Source organism: Dreissena polymorpha, chromosome 4, assembly GCF_020536995.1.
Source record: "Dreissena polymorpha isolate Duluth1 chromosome 4, UMN_Dpol_1.0, whole genome shotgun sequence".
NCBI classification, from domain to species: Eukaryota; Metazoa; Mollusca; class Bivalvia; order Myida; family Dreissenidae; genus Dreissena; species Dreissena polymorpha.
This window is the reverse complement of record NC_068358.1, coordinates 86821006-86840340: the sequence shown is the minus strand read 5'-3', so window position 1 is coordinate 86840340 and position 19335 is coordinate 86821006. Positions and strand designations below refer to the sequence as shown.

Below are 19335 nucleotides of genomic sequence, written 5' to 3'. Positions count from 1 at the left end.
TGTTGCTTGGTTATTGTCGAGTTAATCCGTTTCGCTACTTATAATGTTGACCTTTAATCAAACATCTAGTTGGTTAATGCAACATGTAGTAAGATCAACTTTTAATAATTTATTTCACAATCCTATCATGAAGGATAAAGAACCTGGCACACAAACATAACTTTCACTATACTAATAGAATGGTTGTACAAACTTCAACTGTTCCTTGTGACTTACCTTGAAGTGAGCACATTGCTAGATATCATGATCAATTGTGACAATACATTTTGAACTCGCTTTATTTACAAAATAATTCTGTGGAGGAAAAAACTAACAATTTTAGCATCAATATTATCAATATGCATAAACATCATTGTCCACTGTGACCTTGAAGCGGGCAGTACAGTTGAGATGTTCCGATCAACACAGCAACTTCATAATGATGTTCTTTTGAGCCAAATTCTTTTAGATATGCCAAAATTAACAATGAGGTTCAGATTTGGACACAAAACACGTTTAATTTGGTCAAAATAAAGAATTTGTACTTGTACTGTTCACGTCACTACAATGCTATTGTCATGGTTGTTGCAAGCGACGTGCAGTCTGTTCACGTGACTACACTGCTATTGTCATGGTTGTTGCAAGCGACGTGCAGTCACTACCATGCTATTGTCATGGTTGTTGCAAGCGACGTGCAGTCTGTTCACGTGACTACACTGCTATTGTCATGGTTGTTGCAAGCAACATGCAGTCACTACAATGCTATTGTCATGGTTGTTGCAAGCGACGTGCAGTCACTACAATGCTATTGTCATGGTTGTTGCAAGCGACGTGCAGTCTTAATACGATGATTTGTGCCAAATTATTTTTAAAAGTCCCATAAAGCATCACATAGTTATGGACACATAAACATTTATTTTAAAGATATCCCTATGAAGAATATACACTTATTAGATGAGCAGCATTAAAAACAATTTGTCAACACTCCTGAAAGCATAGAAAAGGAGATATCACTTGTTCCGGTCCATTAACATACCTAATTTTTTGTTGGCTTGAATTGTTCCAAAAGGCTCTTTGCTTATAAAATAAGCTGACAAAACATAGAGAGTCGATCTTGATTAATTTGATTAAAAACAAAGATTTTCAAAAATTTTATTCAATTATTGTACATCAATATAAGCATGGTCTTCATTCACTCTTACTTTGAATGTCATCTCTTTGGAAATGTTTTCTTGCCCTGTTGTAAGCCCTGTTTAGGATAGAAAATAATTAAATGTGTTATTGTGAATATTGTGTACAGTTTGATACATTTTTTTACCATATTGCTTTAAATCATGGGATGCAACAGGTTACAAAAAATATTAACTGGTTAACACTACTCTAACCAGTTATTAACCGCTTAATTACACAATCTTAAAAAGTAAAAATGTTAAAGTATACTTTTTTTAATCGTCATTATGCTTGTACTGTCGTTGTACATGTTCTCTCTATAAAAAAAAGTAATTTAAGATCGCTTGCGTTGATAGCATAAGCGGCCATATCATTTTCTTAATAAAATGTTTTATACAATTTATTTAAATAATTTTGTAAATATATGTACTGTTGTACAATTTTGTATTTTTTATAAGAAATAAACAATATTAATTTTCACAGGTCATTACTCTATTTTTGGTGGGGCTTACATTACATGCACGTCATACACAAGTCATTACTCTATTTTTGGTGGGGCTTACGTTACATGCACGTCATAACACTAACAACAATGTTGTGTTTCTTTGTTCAGTGTTAATGTTCTAAATTTAAGTAAAGAGTACAAATTTAAGTATATTAATTTTGAAGGAAATGGATTTTTTTTCAATAATCAGTGTATTCATTTAATAGCGATGTTACTAAGCATTATGATCTCAAATACTGCTAGTTACTAATGTTTTTAAATAAACAAAAGAATCTGAGATTGCCAAGCAATATTGTCCCCTATCGGTGAAACTCCACCATTGTCATTGTGTTTTTTTTAATATCTTGTATTTGTTGCCATAGCAACCATAATTCTTGAGTAGGAATAAAATGAAATGACGTGCATAATTTCCATATTGCCATCTATCCATCTTTCAAGTTTACTGAAAAACAAGGGCTGTTTGTAAAACATGCATGCCCCCCATATGGGCTGTCAGTTGTAGCGGCAGCCATTATGTGAATACGTTTTTTGGCACTGTGACCTTGACCTTTGACCAAGTGACCTGAAAATCAATAGGGGTCATCTGCCAGTCATGATCAATGTACCTATGAAGTTTCATGATCCTAGGCGTACATGTAAGCTTTCTTGAGTTATCATCCGGAAACCATTTTACTGTGTCAAGTCACTGTGACCTTGACCTAGTGACCGGAAAGTCAATAGGGGTCATCTGCGAGTCATGATCAATGTACCTATGAAGTTTCATGATCCTAGGCGTAAGCGTTCTTGAGTTATCATCCGGAAACCATTTTTCTAAGTTGAGTAACCTTGACCTTTGACCTAGTGACCTGAAAACCAATAGGGGTCATCTGCGAGTCATGATCTATGTACCTATGCAGTTTCATGATCCTAGGCATAAGTGTTCTTGAGTTATAATCCGGAAACCATTTTACTATTTCGGGTCACCATGACCTTTACCTTTGACCTAGTGACCTGAAAATCAATAGGGGTCATCTGCGAGTCATGATCAATGTACCTAATCCTATGCATAAGAGTTCTTGAGTTATCATCTGGAAACCATGGATTGATCTGGGGGGCATAACAATTTAACAATTGTTGTTTTGTTATCAAATTAGCTTAACAATTTACTGTCTAATTTAAAGCATGCCTGATTGTTTCGGTAGGTTAACAGGTTAACCTCATGCATCCCTAATTAAATCAATTATTTCAGTTAAAATGTTTGAAAGTAGGCCTCTGACAAGCAATGGTCTCCTAACTTGGTGGTACACATTTAAAGATAAATTTAATTAATATACAATTAAACAAACATATAAATGTCCATTTAAGAATAGTAATATATGGGTAAAGAGTGTAGAAATCTGTGTTTTATTGATTTACAAAGAAATTTGTCAATGCTGAACATAAATCATAACTTTTGATTCGGCCATGATACCTATCCTACCTATAAGGATTCTTGGTACACATGTAAACTGTACCCAAAACTACATAACATTGCAATGTTGAAAACAATAATTCCTTGCTTATTCCTCAAACTGCCTTGGCTCCCAAACATACCTGATAGTAGCCAGTGTGGTAGCCGCTCATATACCATGCCATGAGCATGCTGCACAGTGTCATACCTGATAGAAGCCAGTGTGATAGCCGCTCATATACCATGCCATGAGCATGCTGGACAGTGTCATACCTGATAGTAGCCAGTGTGGTAGCCGCTCATATACCATGCCATGAGCATGCTGCACAGTGACATACCTGATAGTAGCCAGTGTGGAAGCCGCTCATATACCATGCCATGAGCATGCTGCACAGTGACATACCTGATAGTAGCCAGTGTGATAGCCGCTCATATACCATGCCATGAGCATGCTGCACAGTGTCATACCTGATAGTAGCCAGTGTGGTAGCCGCTCATATACCATGCCATGAGCATGCTGCACAGTGACATACCTGATAGTAGCCAGTGTGGTAGCCGCTCATATACCATGCCATGAGCATGCTGCACAGTGACATACCTGATAGTAGCCAGTGTGGTAGCCGCTCATATACCATGCCATGAGCATGCTGCACAGTGACATACCTGATAGTAGCCAGTAAGGTAGCCGCTCATATACCATGCCATGAGCATGCTGGACAGTGTCATACCTGATAGTAGCCAGTGTGGTAGCCGCTCATATACCATGCCATGAGCATGCTGGACAGTGTCATACCTGATAGTAGCCAGTAAGGTAGCCGCTCATATACCATGCCATGAGCATGCTGGACAGTGTCATACCTGATAGTAGCCAGTGTGGTAGCCGCTCATATACCATGCCAAGAGCATGCTGGACAGTGTCATACCTGATAGTAGCCAGTGTGGTAGCCGCTCATATACCATGCCATGAGCATGCTGGACAGTGTCATACCTGATAGTAGCCAGTGTGGTAGCCGCTCATATACCATGCCATGAGCATGCTGGACAGTGTCATACCTGATAGTAGCCAGTGTGGTAGCCGCTCATATACCATGCCATGAGCATGCTGCATAGAGCCTCATTGTCCTTCTCTGACATGTCAGGCAGGGGAGGGGGTGGGGGTGGTGGAGGCATCATTGGCATTGCCTGAAATCAGGGGGAATCTGGAATTATATCTTGTGTACAGCAGAAGGGGCATGCTATTTACTAAACTAACAGCAAAATTTGCTCATATATAATAAAATATATTTTGTGAAAGGCCACATGGACATGGTATTAAATATACAAAAACTATTTATTACAAAGAAGTAGCTGATTAAGCACATAGAAATGTCACAGTAAGACGGACTAATAATATATGAGTCAATCAACACAGGTTTAGTAAATAAAAAAATAATGGAAGGTTGTGAAGACTGCCAAATCATCTCACATAAAAACAACAACATTGGCTTAAGTGCTACATTGAAATAAACTGTGGTAATAAGGAAGGTGTGCAAAAAGCTTGTAAGTACTACTAAAATTGTATTAGAAATAGAAATTAATTTGAATAAGAACATTTAAAAACAATAATATATTTTAAAAGGATAAAAACTCACAACAAGGCGAACAAGTTTTAACCAGTGATAAATTGGGGTTTTCTGTGTCTTGAAATAGCAGTCTTGAAATGAACCTTATAATTGAAAACAAGAACAAGAAATGTGTTCGTCAGAAACATAATGCCCCGCCGCTTTGAAGCCATATTTTTGACCTTTGACTTTGAAGAATGACCTTGACCTTTCACCACTCGAATTGTGCAGTTCCATGAGATACAAATGCATGCCAGATATCAAGTTGCTATCTTCAATAATGCAAAAGTAACCAAGGTTAAAGTTTTGGGACACACAATGAATGACTGAATGACAGACAGACAGACAGGCCAAAAACAATATGACCCCAATCTTTCGATCTGGGGGCATAAAAAACACAACATCCATCTACAATTTAACAAGAGGGCCATGATGGCCCTGTATCGCTCCACTGTTTTTTTATGCGAACAAAGCGTGCAATGCGCATGGGTCGAAATGTACTCAAGCATGTGACTTTCTCTTTCTATCCCTCGTCCCAATGGGCGCTTAAAGTTGGGAGGCTGAGCATTTTTATATATGGAAAACGTTACTACGGTGTTAACTATACAGACTAAAAAGCCCGGGAATTGTCGCACAGGTCCTTTGCTTATAATGTATGTACATTTATCTCTCCAAAAGATATTGTCGTTCATTCTATTTCACATATGTTTATATGCTGAAGATCAAATCTACACATGTTCTACAATATTAATGAAAGTTCCTTCATTCAATCATGAATCTTTTTCCAAAATTCCAAAAAGTGTTTGTAGGTTTCAAAGTTTCTGTTACTTATATAGTTCATGACATATGCACAATACCTAATGACGTAGATCACCTGAACTTTACTTCATTCTTGAGGCATTAGTGAGTGTAGCAGGATTGTTAACGTGGTGAAGAAATTGTTTATTGTACAAAGAAGATATTTGCCTGAGGAAACATAACTTTACGAGTTTTTCAGGTTCATGAGGTGCCGAAAGGCAGTAGGAATGATAATTTTGTAGAGGTTGTTTGTTAGACAAAATAAATGTTTATGAGACAAAAAATTGAATTATAATTCATCAAGATGTTGCAATCATGGCAACACTACTTGCATATGGCGTGAGTTTTAAAGAGATATCATGACAAACAATTAGCTTGACCGTATTTTCCTTTACTTTTTCCATCTGACGTTCCAATAGACCATAACGCCTTCTGAAGAGTTTGTTTTCGTTTTGAAAACAGGACTTCTGGTTTCAAAACGGAGAAATTGCTCATGATGAGCAATTTCTCCTTTTATCAAAATGATTTCTACCCACCCAGCCAATTTATAAATAGTCCTTTAAAATATTATTTCTCGTCTGCAATCACTTTCAATTTGGGGCAGTCCAAAATGTGTCGTTTGGTAAAGGGTTAACATTTATGGATACATGTAGTTAACATGTTGGTCTACCTTTCACGCTCGACATGTATGCATTTATCTCTTATAATTAATAAGTTATTCCAAGTGTATTTTGATAAACTTTAAGTTTGAAAAGAAAATAGTTTATTGATCCCATAATGAATAAATAGCAAAAAGGCATAAACATGCAAAGTTCAACGACTTCCTGTGGCCATGTTTTTTGACGAATCAAATTTTCTTGAACAACTTTTTAATGGGAACCTTCAAGGGATAAATTTGGCCCCAGGGGCATAATTTGAACAAACTTGGTAGAGAACTATAAGATGTTACTGCATACCAAATTTGGTAGCCCTAGGCCAAACGGTTATGGACAGATAGATTTTTAAAGTTTGCACAAAAGAGGCGTTATAATTATAAGCATATGTTCAGTTTTGTGACCCCTGGGGCAGGGTCAAATTTGAGCCCAGGGGAATAATTTGGACAAATTTGGTAGAGGACTATTAGATGTCACTAAATACGAAATTTAGTAGCCCTAGGCTCTATAATTATGAACAAGAAGATTTTTGTTTGTACAAAATAGGCCTTATTTAAGCATATGCTCATTTTTGTGACCCCGTGGCAGGAACAAATTTGACCCCAGGGGCATAATTTGAAAAATCTTGGTAGAGAACTTAAAGATTTTAATGCATACTAAATTTGGTAGAAATAGGCCAAATGGTTATGGACAAGCAGGTTTAAAGTTTTCACAAAATAGGTCCAATATAAGCATATGTTCAATTTTGTGACTCCTAGGGAACGGTCAAATTTAGTTTAAAGTTTAAACCTATTTATTTTAGCTCGATTGCATCGAAAGCCTAAGGCTTATATAAACGCTCTCGAGTCCGTTTCCTGGGCCTAGAACCAGTACTTGGTGTCTTTGGGGAGATCTAAAGAACGCTCCCACGGTGGGGATCGAACCCGTGACCTCCCGGTCGCTAGGCGGACACCATATCCATTACACCACTGCTACCTAAAACCTTAAATTAAAACAGTCAAATTTGACCCCAGGGGTATAATTTGAACAAACTTGGTAGAGGACTTTTAGATGTCACTACATACCAAATTTGGTAGCCCTATGCCATACGGTTATGGACAAGAAGATTTTTAAAGTTTGCACAAATTAGGCCTTATTTAAGCGCATGTTTATTTTTGTGACCCCCGGGGCAGGGTCAAATTTGACCCCAGGGGCATAATTTGAACAAACTAAGTAGAGAACTATTACATGTCACTACATACCAAATTTGTTAGCCCTAGGCCCTACGTTTATGGAAAAGAATATTTTAAAGTTTGCACAAAATAGGCTTTATATAAGCATATGTTCATTTTTGTGACCCCCGGGGCAGGGTGAAATTTGACCCCAGGGGCATAATTTGAACAAACAAAGAAGAGAACTATTAAATGTCACTACATACCAAATGTGGTAGCACTAGGCCCAATGGTTATGGACAGAAGATTTTTAAAGTTTGCACAAAATAGGCTTTATATAAGCATATGTTCAATTTATTGACCCCCGGGGCGGGGTCAAATATTACCCCAGGGGCATAATTTGAATAAATTTAAAAGAGGTTCACCCCAGGAACATTTGTGATAAGTTTTATCAGAATTGGACTTGTAGTTTAGGAGAAGATGTTTAAAGAAAAAGTTAACGCACTGATGGACGCACGCACGACGGACACAGGACCATGACATAAGCCCCGCTGGCCTCTGGCCAGTGGAGCTAAAAACCAAAAATCAGTTGAAAGGAGATAAATCAAACATGCCCTTGTCATTTCAAACTGTCCTAGCACCAACCTGTGAAGAACCCCATGCTGGATGGAAGACTCCATGCTGGGGTGGGAACATGGGCATGTGAGGTGGTATGAAGCCCATGGGCTTGTGAGATGTCCGGTCCGGCGCAGGTCCTCCCCATGGGGGTAACCCAGGGGCAAATTGCTGTGCATGGCTTGGAGTGCGAGATGAACGGAGCCTGGTAGAACTGTGAGCGCTCTTAAAGTCCATCCCACTGTCTGTCTGTACAGAGAATATGAAGGTATAATATCTCCAACAGATTGTAATGTGAGATTGACTAAAGTGTCATTTTCACACACAAAATTAAAGTCAGTAAAAAAAAGGAAACTGTCAGAGACGGTGATGCTCCTCAAAGCTTTTTTTTGTCACAATATTGCACTATATATTCAGATAAAAGGAAATGTCTTGAGGGCACAGCAGTTGGGGGGAGAAGAATTTTTTTATAGAAAATTTCAAAGGGCCATAACTCTGTGAAAAATCATCCGACCAGAACCCGCTGATAATATGCACATCTCCTCTTGGTAGTGAAGCTTCCCATAAAGTTTCATTGAATTCCGGTCATTAGTTGCTGAGAAATACCCCGAACAAAAATTGTGCACGGACGGACACACGGACGGACAGACGAAGCGGCGATTATATGCTCCCCCCAAAATAAATTTTGGGGGAGCATAATAATTCAGGTAGAGATTGGAGAAAGTCTCAGTTTAATTCTCTTATTTAACTTTTGATTTTATACTAAAGTGTCATTTTCACACACAAAATTAAAGTCAGTAAAAAAAAGGAAACTGTCAGAGACGGTGATGCTCCTCAAAGCTTTTTTTTGTCACAATATTGCACTATATATTCAGATAAAAGGAAATGTCTTGAGGGCACAGCAGTTGGGGGGAGAAGAATTTTTTTATAGAAAATTTCAAAGGGCCATAACTCTGTGAAAAATCATCCGACCAGAACCCGCTGATAATATGCACATCTCCTCTTGGTAGTGAAGCTTCCCATAAAGTTTCATTGAATTCCGGTCATTTGTTGCTGAGAAATACCCCGGACAAAAATTGTGCACAGACGGACACACGGACGGACAGACGAAGCGGCGACTATATGCTCCCCCCAAAATAAATTTTGGGGGAGCATAATAATTCAGGTAGAGATTGGAGAAAGTCTCAGTTTAATTCTCTTATTTAACTTTTGATTTTATATTGTGATCTTGTTCTATGACCCAGGAACTTGATTACAGTATCAACCAATCAGCAAGCTTGTAAATGCTGCAAAGTTATTTCAAAAGCCTAAATAAATGATGACTTTTTTGAGCTTCAATCTCGATTTGCAATGTTGATCTAAGACCTATTGATACTTATTAACACCATCACATCATGCGAATCACTTTTACCATGATGAATGATGCAGTTAAAAGTGAGGAAAGGCTGTTTTAACATTTGATCTTTAAATGTGACATTGACTTTTGAGCTTTTGCGAGAGTTTCATACGTGACTTGTTGTTTCCACATGGTAAATTAGTATAGTAAATTATTATTTTTTATTTCATCATGAATGATTAAGTTACAGACCAGTTACGGTTTTAATCTGGTTATGACCAAATTTAATGTTTGACCTATACCTGGAGGTAGAAAAACAGGTATCGAACCTGAAACATCATCTTTTCAAAGTGGACATCAGTTGTAAATCATTTAAAAATAATTTGTGATTAATGATTGAGTCTGGCCAGTCTTGGACACTGTAACCCACACACAGACATACGCTCTATCACTGTGACTGTTCTATCAAGGTTTCCACAAGAGGGATTGACGATGAAGAGTTTTGGCAGACACTGTAAGGGTGATTTGGTAGGATATTTTTTTCCCTTTAGGTATTTTCTAAATCACGTGTACATGTAAGCAGCACACATCCCATGACTCTGTTCTATCATGATTTGATTCTTTAAATACTCAAAGAAGACAACAAGAAATGATTGAACAAGTGCTGTTTGTAAAACATGCATGCCCCCCATATGGGCTGTCAGTTGTAGTGGCAGCCATTGTGTGAATACGTTTTTTGTCACTGCGACCTTGACCTTTGACCTAGTGACCTGAAAATAAATAGGGGTAAACTGCCAGGTGATCAATATACCTATGAAGTTTCATGATCCTAGGTCTAATTATTCTAGAGTTATCATCAGGAAACCATTTTACTGTTTCAAGTCACTGTGACCTTGACCTTTGACCTAGTGACCTGAAAATTAATAGGGGTCATCTGCCAGTCATGATCAATGTACCTATGAAGTTTCATGATCCTAGGCGTGAGCATTCTTTAGTTATCATCCGGAAACCATTTTACTTTTTCGAGTCACTTTGCCCTTGACCTTTGACCTAGTGACCTAAAAATTAATATGGGTCATCTGCCAGTCATGATCAATGTACCTATGAAGTTTCATGATCCTAGGCGTAAGCATTCTTGAGTTATCATCCGGAAACCATTTAACTATTTCGAGTCACTCTGACCTTGACCTTTGACCTAGTGACCTGAAAATCAATAGGGTCATCTGCCAGTTATGATCAATGTTCCTATGAAGTTTCATGATCCTAGGCATAAGCATTCTCGAGTTATCATCCTGAAACCATTTTACTATTTCGAGTCAATGTGACCTTTGACCTAGTGACCTGAAAATCAATAGGAGTCATCTGCCTGTCATGATCAATGTTCCTATGAAGTTTCATGATCCTAGGACTAAGCATTCTTGAGTTATCATCCGGAAACCATCTGGTGGACGGACCATCCAACCGACATGTGCATAACAATATACCCCCTCTTCTTCGAAGGAGGGCATAATTATAATAGTGGCTATGTTATGACAACAAAATTGAAAACTATGCAGTGCATAGTGGCTATGTTATGACAACAAAATTGAAAACTATGCAGTGCAGGCTGGGATGGAGCAGAATTGGCTGCAAATGGCAAATGACCCATTTCTGGATGATGCGACTTAACATTCAAACAAGAGCTGTCTCCATACACTATGCGGCCCGAGATTTTTGCCTAAATCACCGATCACCGCTTTTGGGCCAACGTGGCAAATCATGGTGATTCACCGCACAACGCGGTGATTCACCGCATAACGCGGCGATTCACCGCAATAACACTCTGTGGTTGATTCGAGGTGATTCCGCCGTGATTTCACTGCGACCATTTCGCGATAAAGATCAGCTGTAGAATCATCCCGAAACACTGCAAATCGCCGTGATTCGCGGTGACTACAAGATTTAAATTTCAACTTTTTAACAAATGTCAAGATTATTGACAGGTACAGATGATAACCTGATATTTGTACTTCTACGCGATTGTTTTAACATTTCGTCAGCTTCTCTGCATACTTCATACAATTACCATCGGATGTCATCTGTCAATGATTTTGTAGGTCAGTAACCATACCGGAGAAATTTACATAGTTTAATCTTGGAAACGAGATTTGCTTTAAACGTCGAAATAAACGATATCTATTTGCTTAAGAGTTGCTAAAATACACAGACGACACAAATATAAATAATGCTGACCATTTGAATAAAATCAAATGTTGGTTTATTTGTAAAATAAATACTTTCACTTCGTCCCGATTTTCAGAAAATTACTTTTACATGTGCATCTTAATTTAAATTTACAAATTGCTTCAGGTGATGTACGTGTCTCCAATCGCCATTGGGCTGCTAGATCTATTTAGTAAAATAGTAACATGTAAAATTCATTTGATGGAACATTAGTAAACGTTTGTCTTTACAATTTATTGAGCAATGTTGAACAGCATATACTTTTGAAAATGGAAGCCGTGATCATTCGGAATTATCGTTATTCTAAATGTTTCAAACATAGTTTGTTACACTTAAAATTAGGCGGTGAATCGTTTGATTTGGTGGCATTCTGTTTCATTTCGGACCCCATGCAATTTTTCAGATCATAATCTCTGTACTCGAACTTGTTAGTTTCTGACCACGTGTGCTACTGAATGTAACCATCGGAATGTGTATTATGGTCTGTGCAAGTTGCTAGAACCCGTGTTGATGATCCCTAAATGTTAGATAAGCACATGCACTATTGATTAAGTTAGTAAGAACAAAAGTTCTACTGAAAACCGCCGACTGCGTCTTTGTTTTATTATCCAATCAAGACCCGAACATCCAATATTCTGTGTATTACCAGAAATAAACTTAAGATAAGCACGTGTCGCCTGTCAAAACAATGATTGTATAGCTGTTAACATATTGAAGTAGCTCACACAGTTAATTCCCATATTTGTTCTCGGAAACAGACTTGCTTAAAACATTTAAAATAATGATATTTATTTTCATAAGAATAACTAATATATATATAAAAGTTTGATAATTTCAAAAAACAGATATTGGTTTATAATTTAAATTTAAAATTAACTCCCTTTCTCTATTCCCAGAAAATGATGTGTACATGTTGCATTAAATCTAAATATAAATTTAGTTGTTTATTGGTCGTTGAAGAAGATTATGAACTGTACACGACACTTGTGTGTAGTCAGTATACAATACAATAATTGTTTCAATAATGAAGGAAATGAAACAGCGTAACGGTTACAACAGAGCATGTTTTAATTATATTTTATTTAGAGGAAAGGTCAATGCCAAGTATTTCACGAGGTACCCCGGTAATTAACAGTGCTCCAGCTCGGATTTGAAAAGGGCAGGGGGCTTTTTTGTCAAAAGGGCACTTTCGACGCGCAGTTTATTGTCAAATGGGCACTTTCGACGCGCAGTATTTTGTGAAAAGGGCACGTTCGAGCACGCGGGTGTTTCTGGAATGCTTCCTATTGCATGTTAATTTATATGTTATAAATCATTGTATTATTCCCATTATTATTAAACCATTCAAATATAATGTCTACAATGAGGATTAAAATAATTACAATGAAATAAGAGATTTATGAATTATCATATGTAAAAAAAAAAAAAAAAAAAAAAATTTTTTTTTTTGAGGGGGGGGGGGGGGGGGGGGGGGAGGGGGGTGGGCAGGGCGGATGTTCGGGAGGGCAGGGCGCGGCGCCCTTCGATTTAGGCCTAGCTGAAGCACTGAATTAAGTCTGAATTAAGTTAAAATTCACAACGAAAATTTTAATGGAAATTAAAATTAATGATATCAATGTTTTACCCGCTATAAAATGTTTATTTACAAATAAATACACACACATCGATTTTTCGCGCGCTTTTTATCAGAACAAAGAAGTTAATTTAATTCATTTGCACTATGTATTTGTGGCTAGAATTTGTAACCGAAAATAGCTGTACACGACGCGTGCAAACCGTGTCAGGTGATTTACGCATGTACAATACAACTGATCTGATTTGGGGCTTATTTCATCAAATCTTTAAATAGAAACATATGCCGAAATTCATTTGATTTTTTCGAATGTTTGTGTATGACATTCTTTAGGACTCTTATCGTCAATTTTAACCAGAATTTGCTTTTAAAATGGAAATCGGGCATATGCGGGATTATCAAGTAATGGATAAAGTCGGAAGAAGTTGCATGTATGTGATAGAGACAGTTGAAACATATGTATCGGGGAATCAAGAGACTCGGGGAAAATATGACGATTACATTACAATCAGTTATGAGTTTTCCATGGCTTCAAACTGTTAATTGCATAATCAAAAACGCAATTATCACTCCTCCAGGAACGGTATCATACAGCTAGGTGCGAACACTGTTTTGTTCTATACGCATCATTTAAAAAGACAAAAATAACCTGTCAGGTACATGGGTGTGAAATACATGTTGACATTTTAAAAAGGCTACTCTCTTATATCTGCCAACAATGATATTAATCCCATATTGCTATAATCTTTGTGAAGATTATACATGTACATGTGATGTAGGAAAATCGTTCTTTACCGCGTTTTCATGAACGCAGTGAATCGCGGTGAATCACCGTGGAGATTATATTTATAGCATTCGCGGTGATCATGCTCGACCTAGCGTGATGAAACGCGCGAGATTGCGGTGATTTTTCACCCAAAATAAATAATGACCACCGCGTGTCGGTGATTTAGGCAAAAATCGCGGGCCGCGTAGTGTAGGATGACATATGCCCCCGATAAACGCTTTGATAGAAGTTATGAGCATTTTTCGAAACCTAAACGTGGACCCTAAGTTCAAGGTCAAAGGGGTCAAAATTTGTGTGTATATGGAAAGGCCTTGTCCATATACACATGCATACCAAATATGAGTGTTACATCTGAAGCGACATAGAAGTTATGAGCATTTTTTTGAAACCTAAACGCAAAGTGTGATAGAAAGACGGACAGACAGACGGACAGTGTGATCACTATATGCCCTCCTTTGGGGGCATACAAATGAAAACAAGTATGTATTCAGGAAAGTTGTACCTCAGCCTCAGACTGCTCTAATGATTTTGCTGCTAGTGATCGCCTCTTTGGTTGCTGAAGGTTTTTCAAGTCTTGTTCTTCTTCATTTTCGTAATTCAGATATCGCACTGTACATGTTCCACATGCATCATCAATGGAAATGATTTCAGCATCGTATACACAGCCATCTTCAGTGTATTTAGCTCGACAGAGATCCCCTTGTTTCCACTTGAAACATAAAAGCAAGCAAATATAAGAGATTTTAAACACCCACTTAATCGACAAAATAAATGCTCTGGTTATTTCTGAGCTTGATTTTAGAAATGCCGAGATAAAATGATCTCCTTGTGGTGCTCATTCGTGGTAAAGTATTGTTAGATGCATGACAATTGACAATCTTACAGCCCAGACAAGGTATTTTGTACCCGAATTGGATCTCTGACTTCTTATTTTGATATTGACCTTTGAGGAATGACACAGGTGTAAAATATGATACTTTGTCTCTTCATGGCAGTTATTTGTGTAGTTAATTTTAAATTGCATGAAAATGACAAAGTTACAGTCCGGATAAAGCTGTTAAATAACCAAGTATGACCTTTCTTGATTTTAAGTTTGAGTAAGACATTGGACTTTCAGTTAAGGAGAAAAACTTAGACTTGACACCTTATCTCATGTTGGTGAACATTAGCGGTTACATACATTTTTATTTCAATATTTCTAAATAACAAGAGATGTGTTTGTCAGAAACACAATGCCCCCTAATGCGCCGCTTTTTTTGTTGACCTTTGACTTTGAAGGATGACCTTGACCTTTCACCACTCAAAATGTGCAGCTCCATTAGATACACATGCATGCCAAATATAAAGTTGCTATGTTCAATATTTCAAAAGTTATTGCAAAATTTTATTGCAAGGTTAAAGTTTTGTGACAGAATGACGGAATGACAGACAGAAAGAAAGACAGACAGGCCAAAAACAATATACCCCCGATCATTCGATCCAGGGGCATAAAAATAATTATAACATTTCAGACAAGCTCAGATGAAAATAAGCTCCACAAGGCATACATCGGCAATTGTGACTGCTAAATTAAGCCTCATGGGTGATATTGAGGTGAAGTCCAAGGGAACGAAAATTGTCGACTGATTTTGACTACGCCAATCCCATGCAGAACGCAATAATAAACGTTAAAACACACATTTGAATAAGCACTTTCTTATACTTAATTACAAGATGTATTTAGGGAAACCTTTTTTACTTCACATTTAATATATTAGATAAACAAAGTAAACATTCTTAATTGTGATCAAAAACAATATGTGCTCTGATCCCTGTGAACAATGACGGAAAGCTTGCGGTTGAGCTCAATGTCTTTACCTTGGAAATATGGTCAACACTGTTACAGTCTTCAACTAACAACACTTTACCACAGGCTGCGTAGTTCAAGATTTTTTACATGGAATTCACTGCCTTACCAGGACAGTCGATCTTAAGTACCAATTCGAAAATTGGTTTAGCTTCCTGCTTTATATCCACTGTTGTTTTTTTTCCCATTGGAAGTTGTTTTTGAATAATTTGACAATCTCAGAGATTGTGTGAGATTACTTCGTTCAATAATCTTCATTTTTGCTTCACAAGTTCGCCATTTGCACACAAATCAGCAAGGAATTACCAAACACATTTTAAAAGACCGAATTTTATTGGAAGATTGGGAAACAACAGCATATGATATCGCTCTTTTCAAAAATGCTTAGGTAGAATCTACTAGTGTAATATGCAGAAAGGCTTCGTGGCCGCGGATATTTGATTTATGAAATTCGCCCCGAAAATCAGCCATACCCCCTCCCTATTTTTTTTTACAAATTTTTTGCGAATCTCAAAAACAACCCTGGACAACCCAATCAGCGGGAATCCGCCGATCAGCGGAAAAATCACACCCCTGAGCTTTCTGTTTAGACTGCCAAAACTTTTTACACATAGTTCAGTTAAACATCAGCGGAGACAGGAGCTAGTTTTATATCCATGATAGTACTAATGTATAAATGCATAACCATGATTGCCAAAAGGTAACATAATTATTTTTCTTATTCCCTACCAACATCATACCTGAATTTGTTTTTTGTTTTTGTTTCTTTTCTTTTTCTTTTTGCCTTTCATTTTGCCAGCTGAGGAGGCCACTTGCTCTGTCAAGTCCAATCCGTTCTGCTCAGCTACCTTCATCTAGTAATACCAATAATTAAAAATGCTATTTAATAATAATAAGGGTTTTGAACCTAATGTGACACTAGCCGTTTAAAGGCGGCTTTGTTCAACAAAAATAATTTTCCCCACTGAAAAAAAAATTACCAGCAGTGATCCACAGTTTAAACTGTCCTTGATTTTCTGAGGAATAATTCACAAAATTCTTCATTATCTGGACAAAAATAGACAATTAGTTTGAAAATGATGCTCAATTGATGATGGAAAATCATACCGAATAAGGATATCAGAAATGCAGAATAAAGTGTATTTGCTTGCATTTATTTGACATTATACAGTCTCCAGGAAGGACATTATATAACTGACCATGCAATAACTGCAACACTTTAAAAATTGAATCAGCCGCACTTAAATACATGAGTGTCTGATAAACAGCTATTAAAAAATCATTATTCTACACTTGTACAGACCTGTTTACCCTACCGATTGCTTCTCAGTAGTATGGAGGGCATCTGTCAGTAGTTTTGGGCTGTTGTCAGTAGTTTTAACCTTTTCAATCATTTTGAGCATTAGAACACCATGACTGGGTCACATATCAGTTTAAAGGTACATAAAGTATTAGATGAATTTACTTGCTAATAATCAAACCTGTTAAGTGATTTTATTTGCTTTTATTTGTTACAGCCTTTGCCATTTGGATAGGGAAAAATGGCGCAATAAACCATGAAATTGGAAAAAATGGCGCAATAAACCATGAAATTGGAAAAAATAGCGCGATAAACCATGAAATTGGGAAACATTAAGCATTATAAATATGATTATAAGTAACAGAATTAAAATTGTTTTTAAGTGCATGTTTGACAGTATTTTTATATTATAAAGTGGTGCTTTAATGTCTTCTTACAATGAAGACAATATTTAATTAATAATTATATCCTTCCACATGCATATTAAACTTACAATAATCTATAGATTCTTAAATACACCATTTGATCATAAGCTCTTTAAGAGTAGCTATTAATTTAATTCAGTATTTTTTAAAATTAAATATCATAAGGGGAAAACATAAACAAATATTGACACACCCTTTAGTGTTTTTGTTGTGTTAATAATGTATTAAATTGAGTTAAAATAATATATTTCATTTGTTTCCCTTTCAATATCTTGCACTTGACAACCTCAGTTCAATGCTATTTCATTACAATGTACAGCGTAACAAACATAATAAAGCAGAATATACATATGAATCTGAGTATACACAGATCCGCTAACATATAAATCAAATCATGTTTGTCTCTTTCCTTTTGCGAACCATACTCATTATAATAAACACTTCTTCTTCTTTTCTTCTTCTTTTATAATAATGGCTATGTTCAATACTGATACATTATGGCCATGCGTGGGGGGGGTAAAAAGAAATAGATTGATAGGTTTCCCGAGTTACTCAATCCTTGTTTCCGTGACGCACATTCACGGTGCATATTTCTGATAAATATTTTATTTTAATTTTAATCTCAAACATTGTATTTTGCGTGAATTAACACACGCATTACATTATTCCCGAATAACCGTATGATATCCTTTGTTAATTTGAATGTTTTTGCGAACCAATACGCACGTCAGTTGTTGTTTGGTGACGACTCGACAAGCTCGATCAGCACTCGTTCCCCTGGAGGCTTGAATTTCAAAGTTTTTTACTACGCAAGCGACAAAATGATTATGAATGATAAATTACCCGCAAAGACCGAAAATAAGCGAAAGTACCATTAAAAACTGAAATTTGACCATTTTGATCAATGGATCCGTAGTTTTTCAGTACAAATCCGTAGTGCGTAGTTTAGCCAAATAATCCGTAGTAACTACGGCGAATCTGTAGAAGTAAACAGGTCTGCTTGTACCTTTAAAACCTTAATTCATTTGTATCCAGTAGCAATTAAATACACGAGTGTCTGATAAACAGCTATTGAAAAATCAATCTTCTGCACTTGAACCTTTAAAACCTTAATATCCAGTAACGAAGCTAATTTGGCCATCTATGTGTTTTTGATGGTGCAGTCCGGGCCAGATTAATGACTTGAATTAGGGACTATACGGACCATGGGCCATACGGCCCAGATTAGCGGACCATATGGCTCAGATTTGCAAACTATACGGCCCAGATTTGCTGACCATACAAATATACCAATGACTTCACCTTTGGTGAAATAAAAATATAATTACATCTAAATAAAACAAACATTTTTCTTTTTTGATGATCTTAAATGAGTCTTTCAAGGCATTTACCTTCATTAGAGACACAGCATCATCATAGGCCTTGATCAGCGCTGTGTCATCCCATATGTCCTCCTCATTATCGTCCTATAACAACATAATAACATCCTCATACTTAACTCAATGCTGAGTTTAAACACAACAATTAACTATTGCAAGTATCAGCTAGAACATGGTCGCTTCTATGTTATGGAATGTTGTTTTCAAAGTATAAAATCGTAGGATTCGAATTGATCAAATGATTATTATTAAAGTTTAACGTCCATGAACGATTACAGTTATGTCGCGAAATCATGTGATACTTAAAACTATTTTAAACGGATACATAATTGATAACTCAACAATTAAAAATAAAGCTAAAAAATACAATTGTTTACCATTTTATTTATATACTTAACATAATATTTGATAAACAAGTGTGTACCTGTCCCTTTTGGAACAACACTTCTCCTGTGTCCGCCATGATGCTGGACTTGCCGAATATCCTTTGTTTCACATCAAACGATTGGCTAATTGTTACTGGATTGACCAATAAGAAACTATGCTTCTATAAAGCAAACGTCTG

At 36.7% G+C, this 19335-nt stretch overlaps 1 protein-coding gene across 1 annotated transcript; it reads right to left on the bottom strand.

The window, feature by feature from the left end:
* Window positions 1–1117: 1117 nt before the first annotated feature.
* LOC127876147 (survival motor neuron protein-like) lies at window positions 1118–19285 on the bottom strand. The gene is made up of 7 exons (XM_052421132.1): window positions 19195–19285; window positions 18783–18857; window positions 16407–16520; window positions 14323–14529; window positions 7932–8150; window positions 4137–4265; window positions 1118–1228 (listed from the first exon to the last, which is right to left on the bottom strand). The coding sequence occupies exons 1-7, from the start codon at window positions 19231–19233 to the stop codon at window positions 1190–1192; spliced, it is 822 nt and encodes a 273-aa protein (XP_052277092.1). The 5' UTR covers window positions 19234–19285; the 3' UTR covers window positions 1118–1189.
* Between the last annotated feature and the right edge of the window lie 50 nt (window positions 19286–19335).

What these genes read in the sequence shown, in the direction of transcription:
- LOC127876147 (XM_052421132.1), bottom strand. Translation starts at nt 19,233, where the DNA reads ATGGCGGACACAGGAGAAGTGTTGTTCCAAAAGGGACAG. An exon ending in ATGCTGTGTCTCTAATGAAG is followed by an intron (nt 16,521 to 18,782) that starts GTAAATGCCTTG and finishes TGGTATTACTAG; the next exon opens with ATGAAGGTAGCTGAGCAGAA. An exon ending in AAAACAAAAAACAAATTCAG is followed by an intron (nt 14,530 to 16,406) that starts GTATGATGTTGG and finishes TTATGTTTCAAG; the next exon opens with TGGAAACAAGGGGATCTCTG.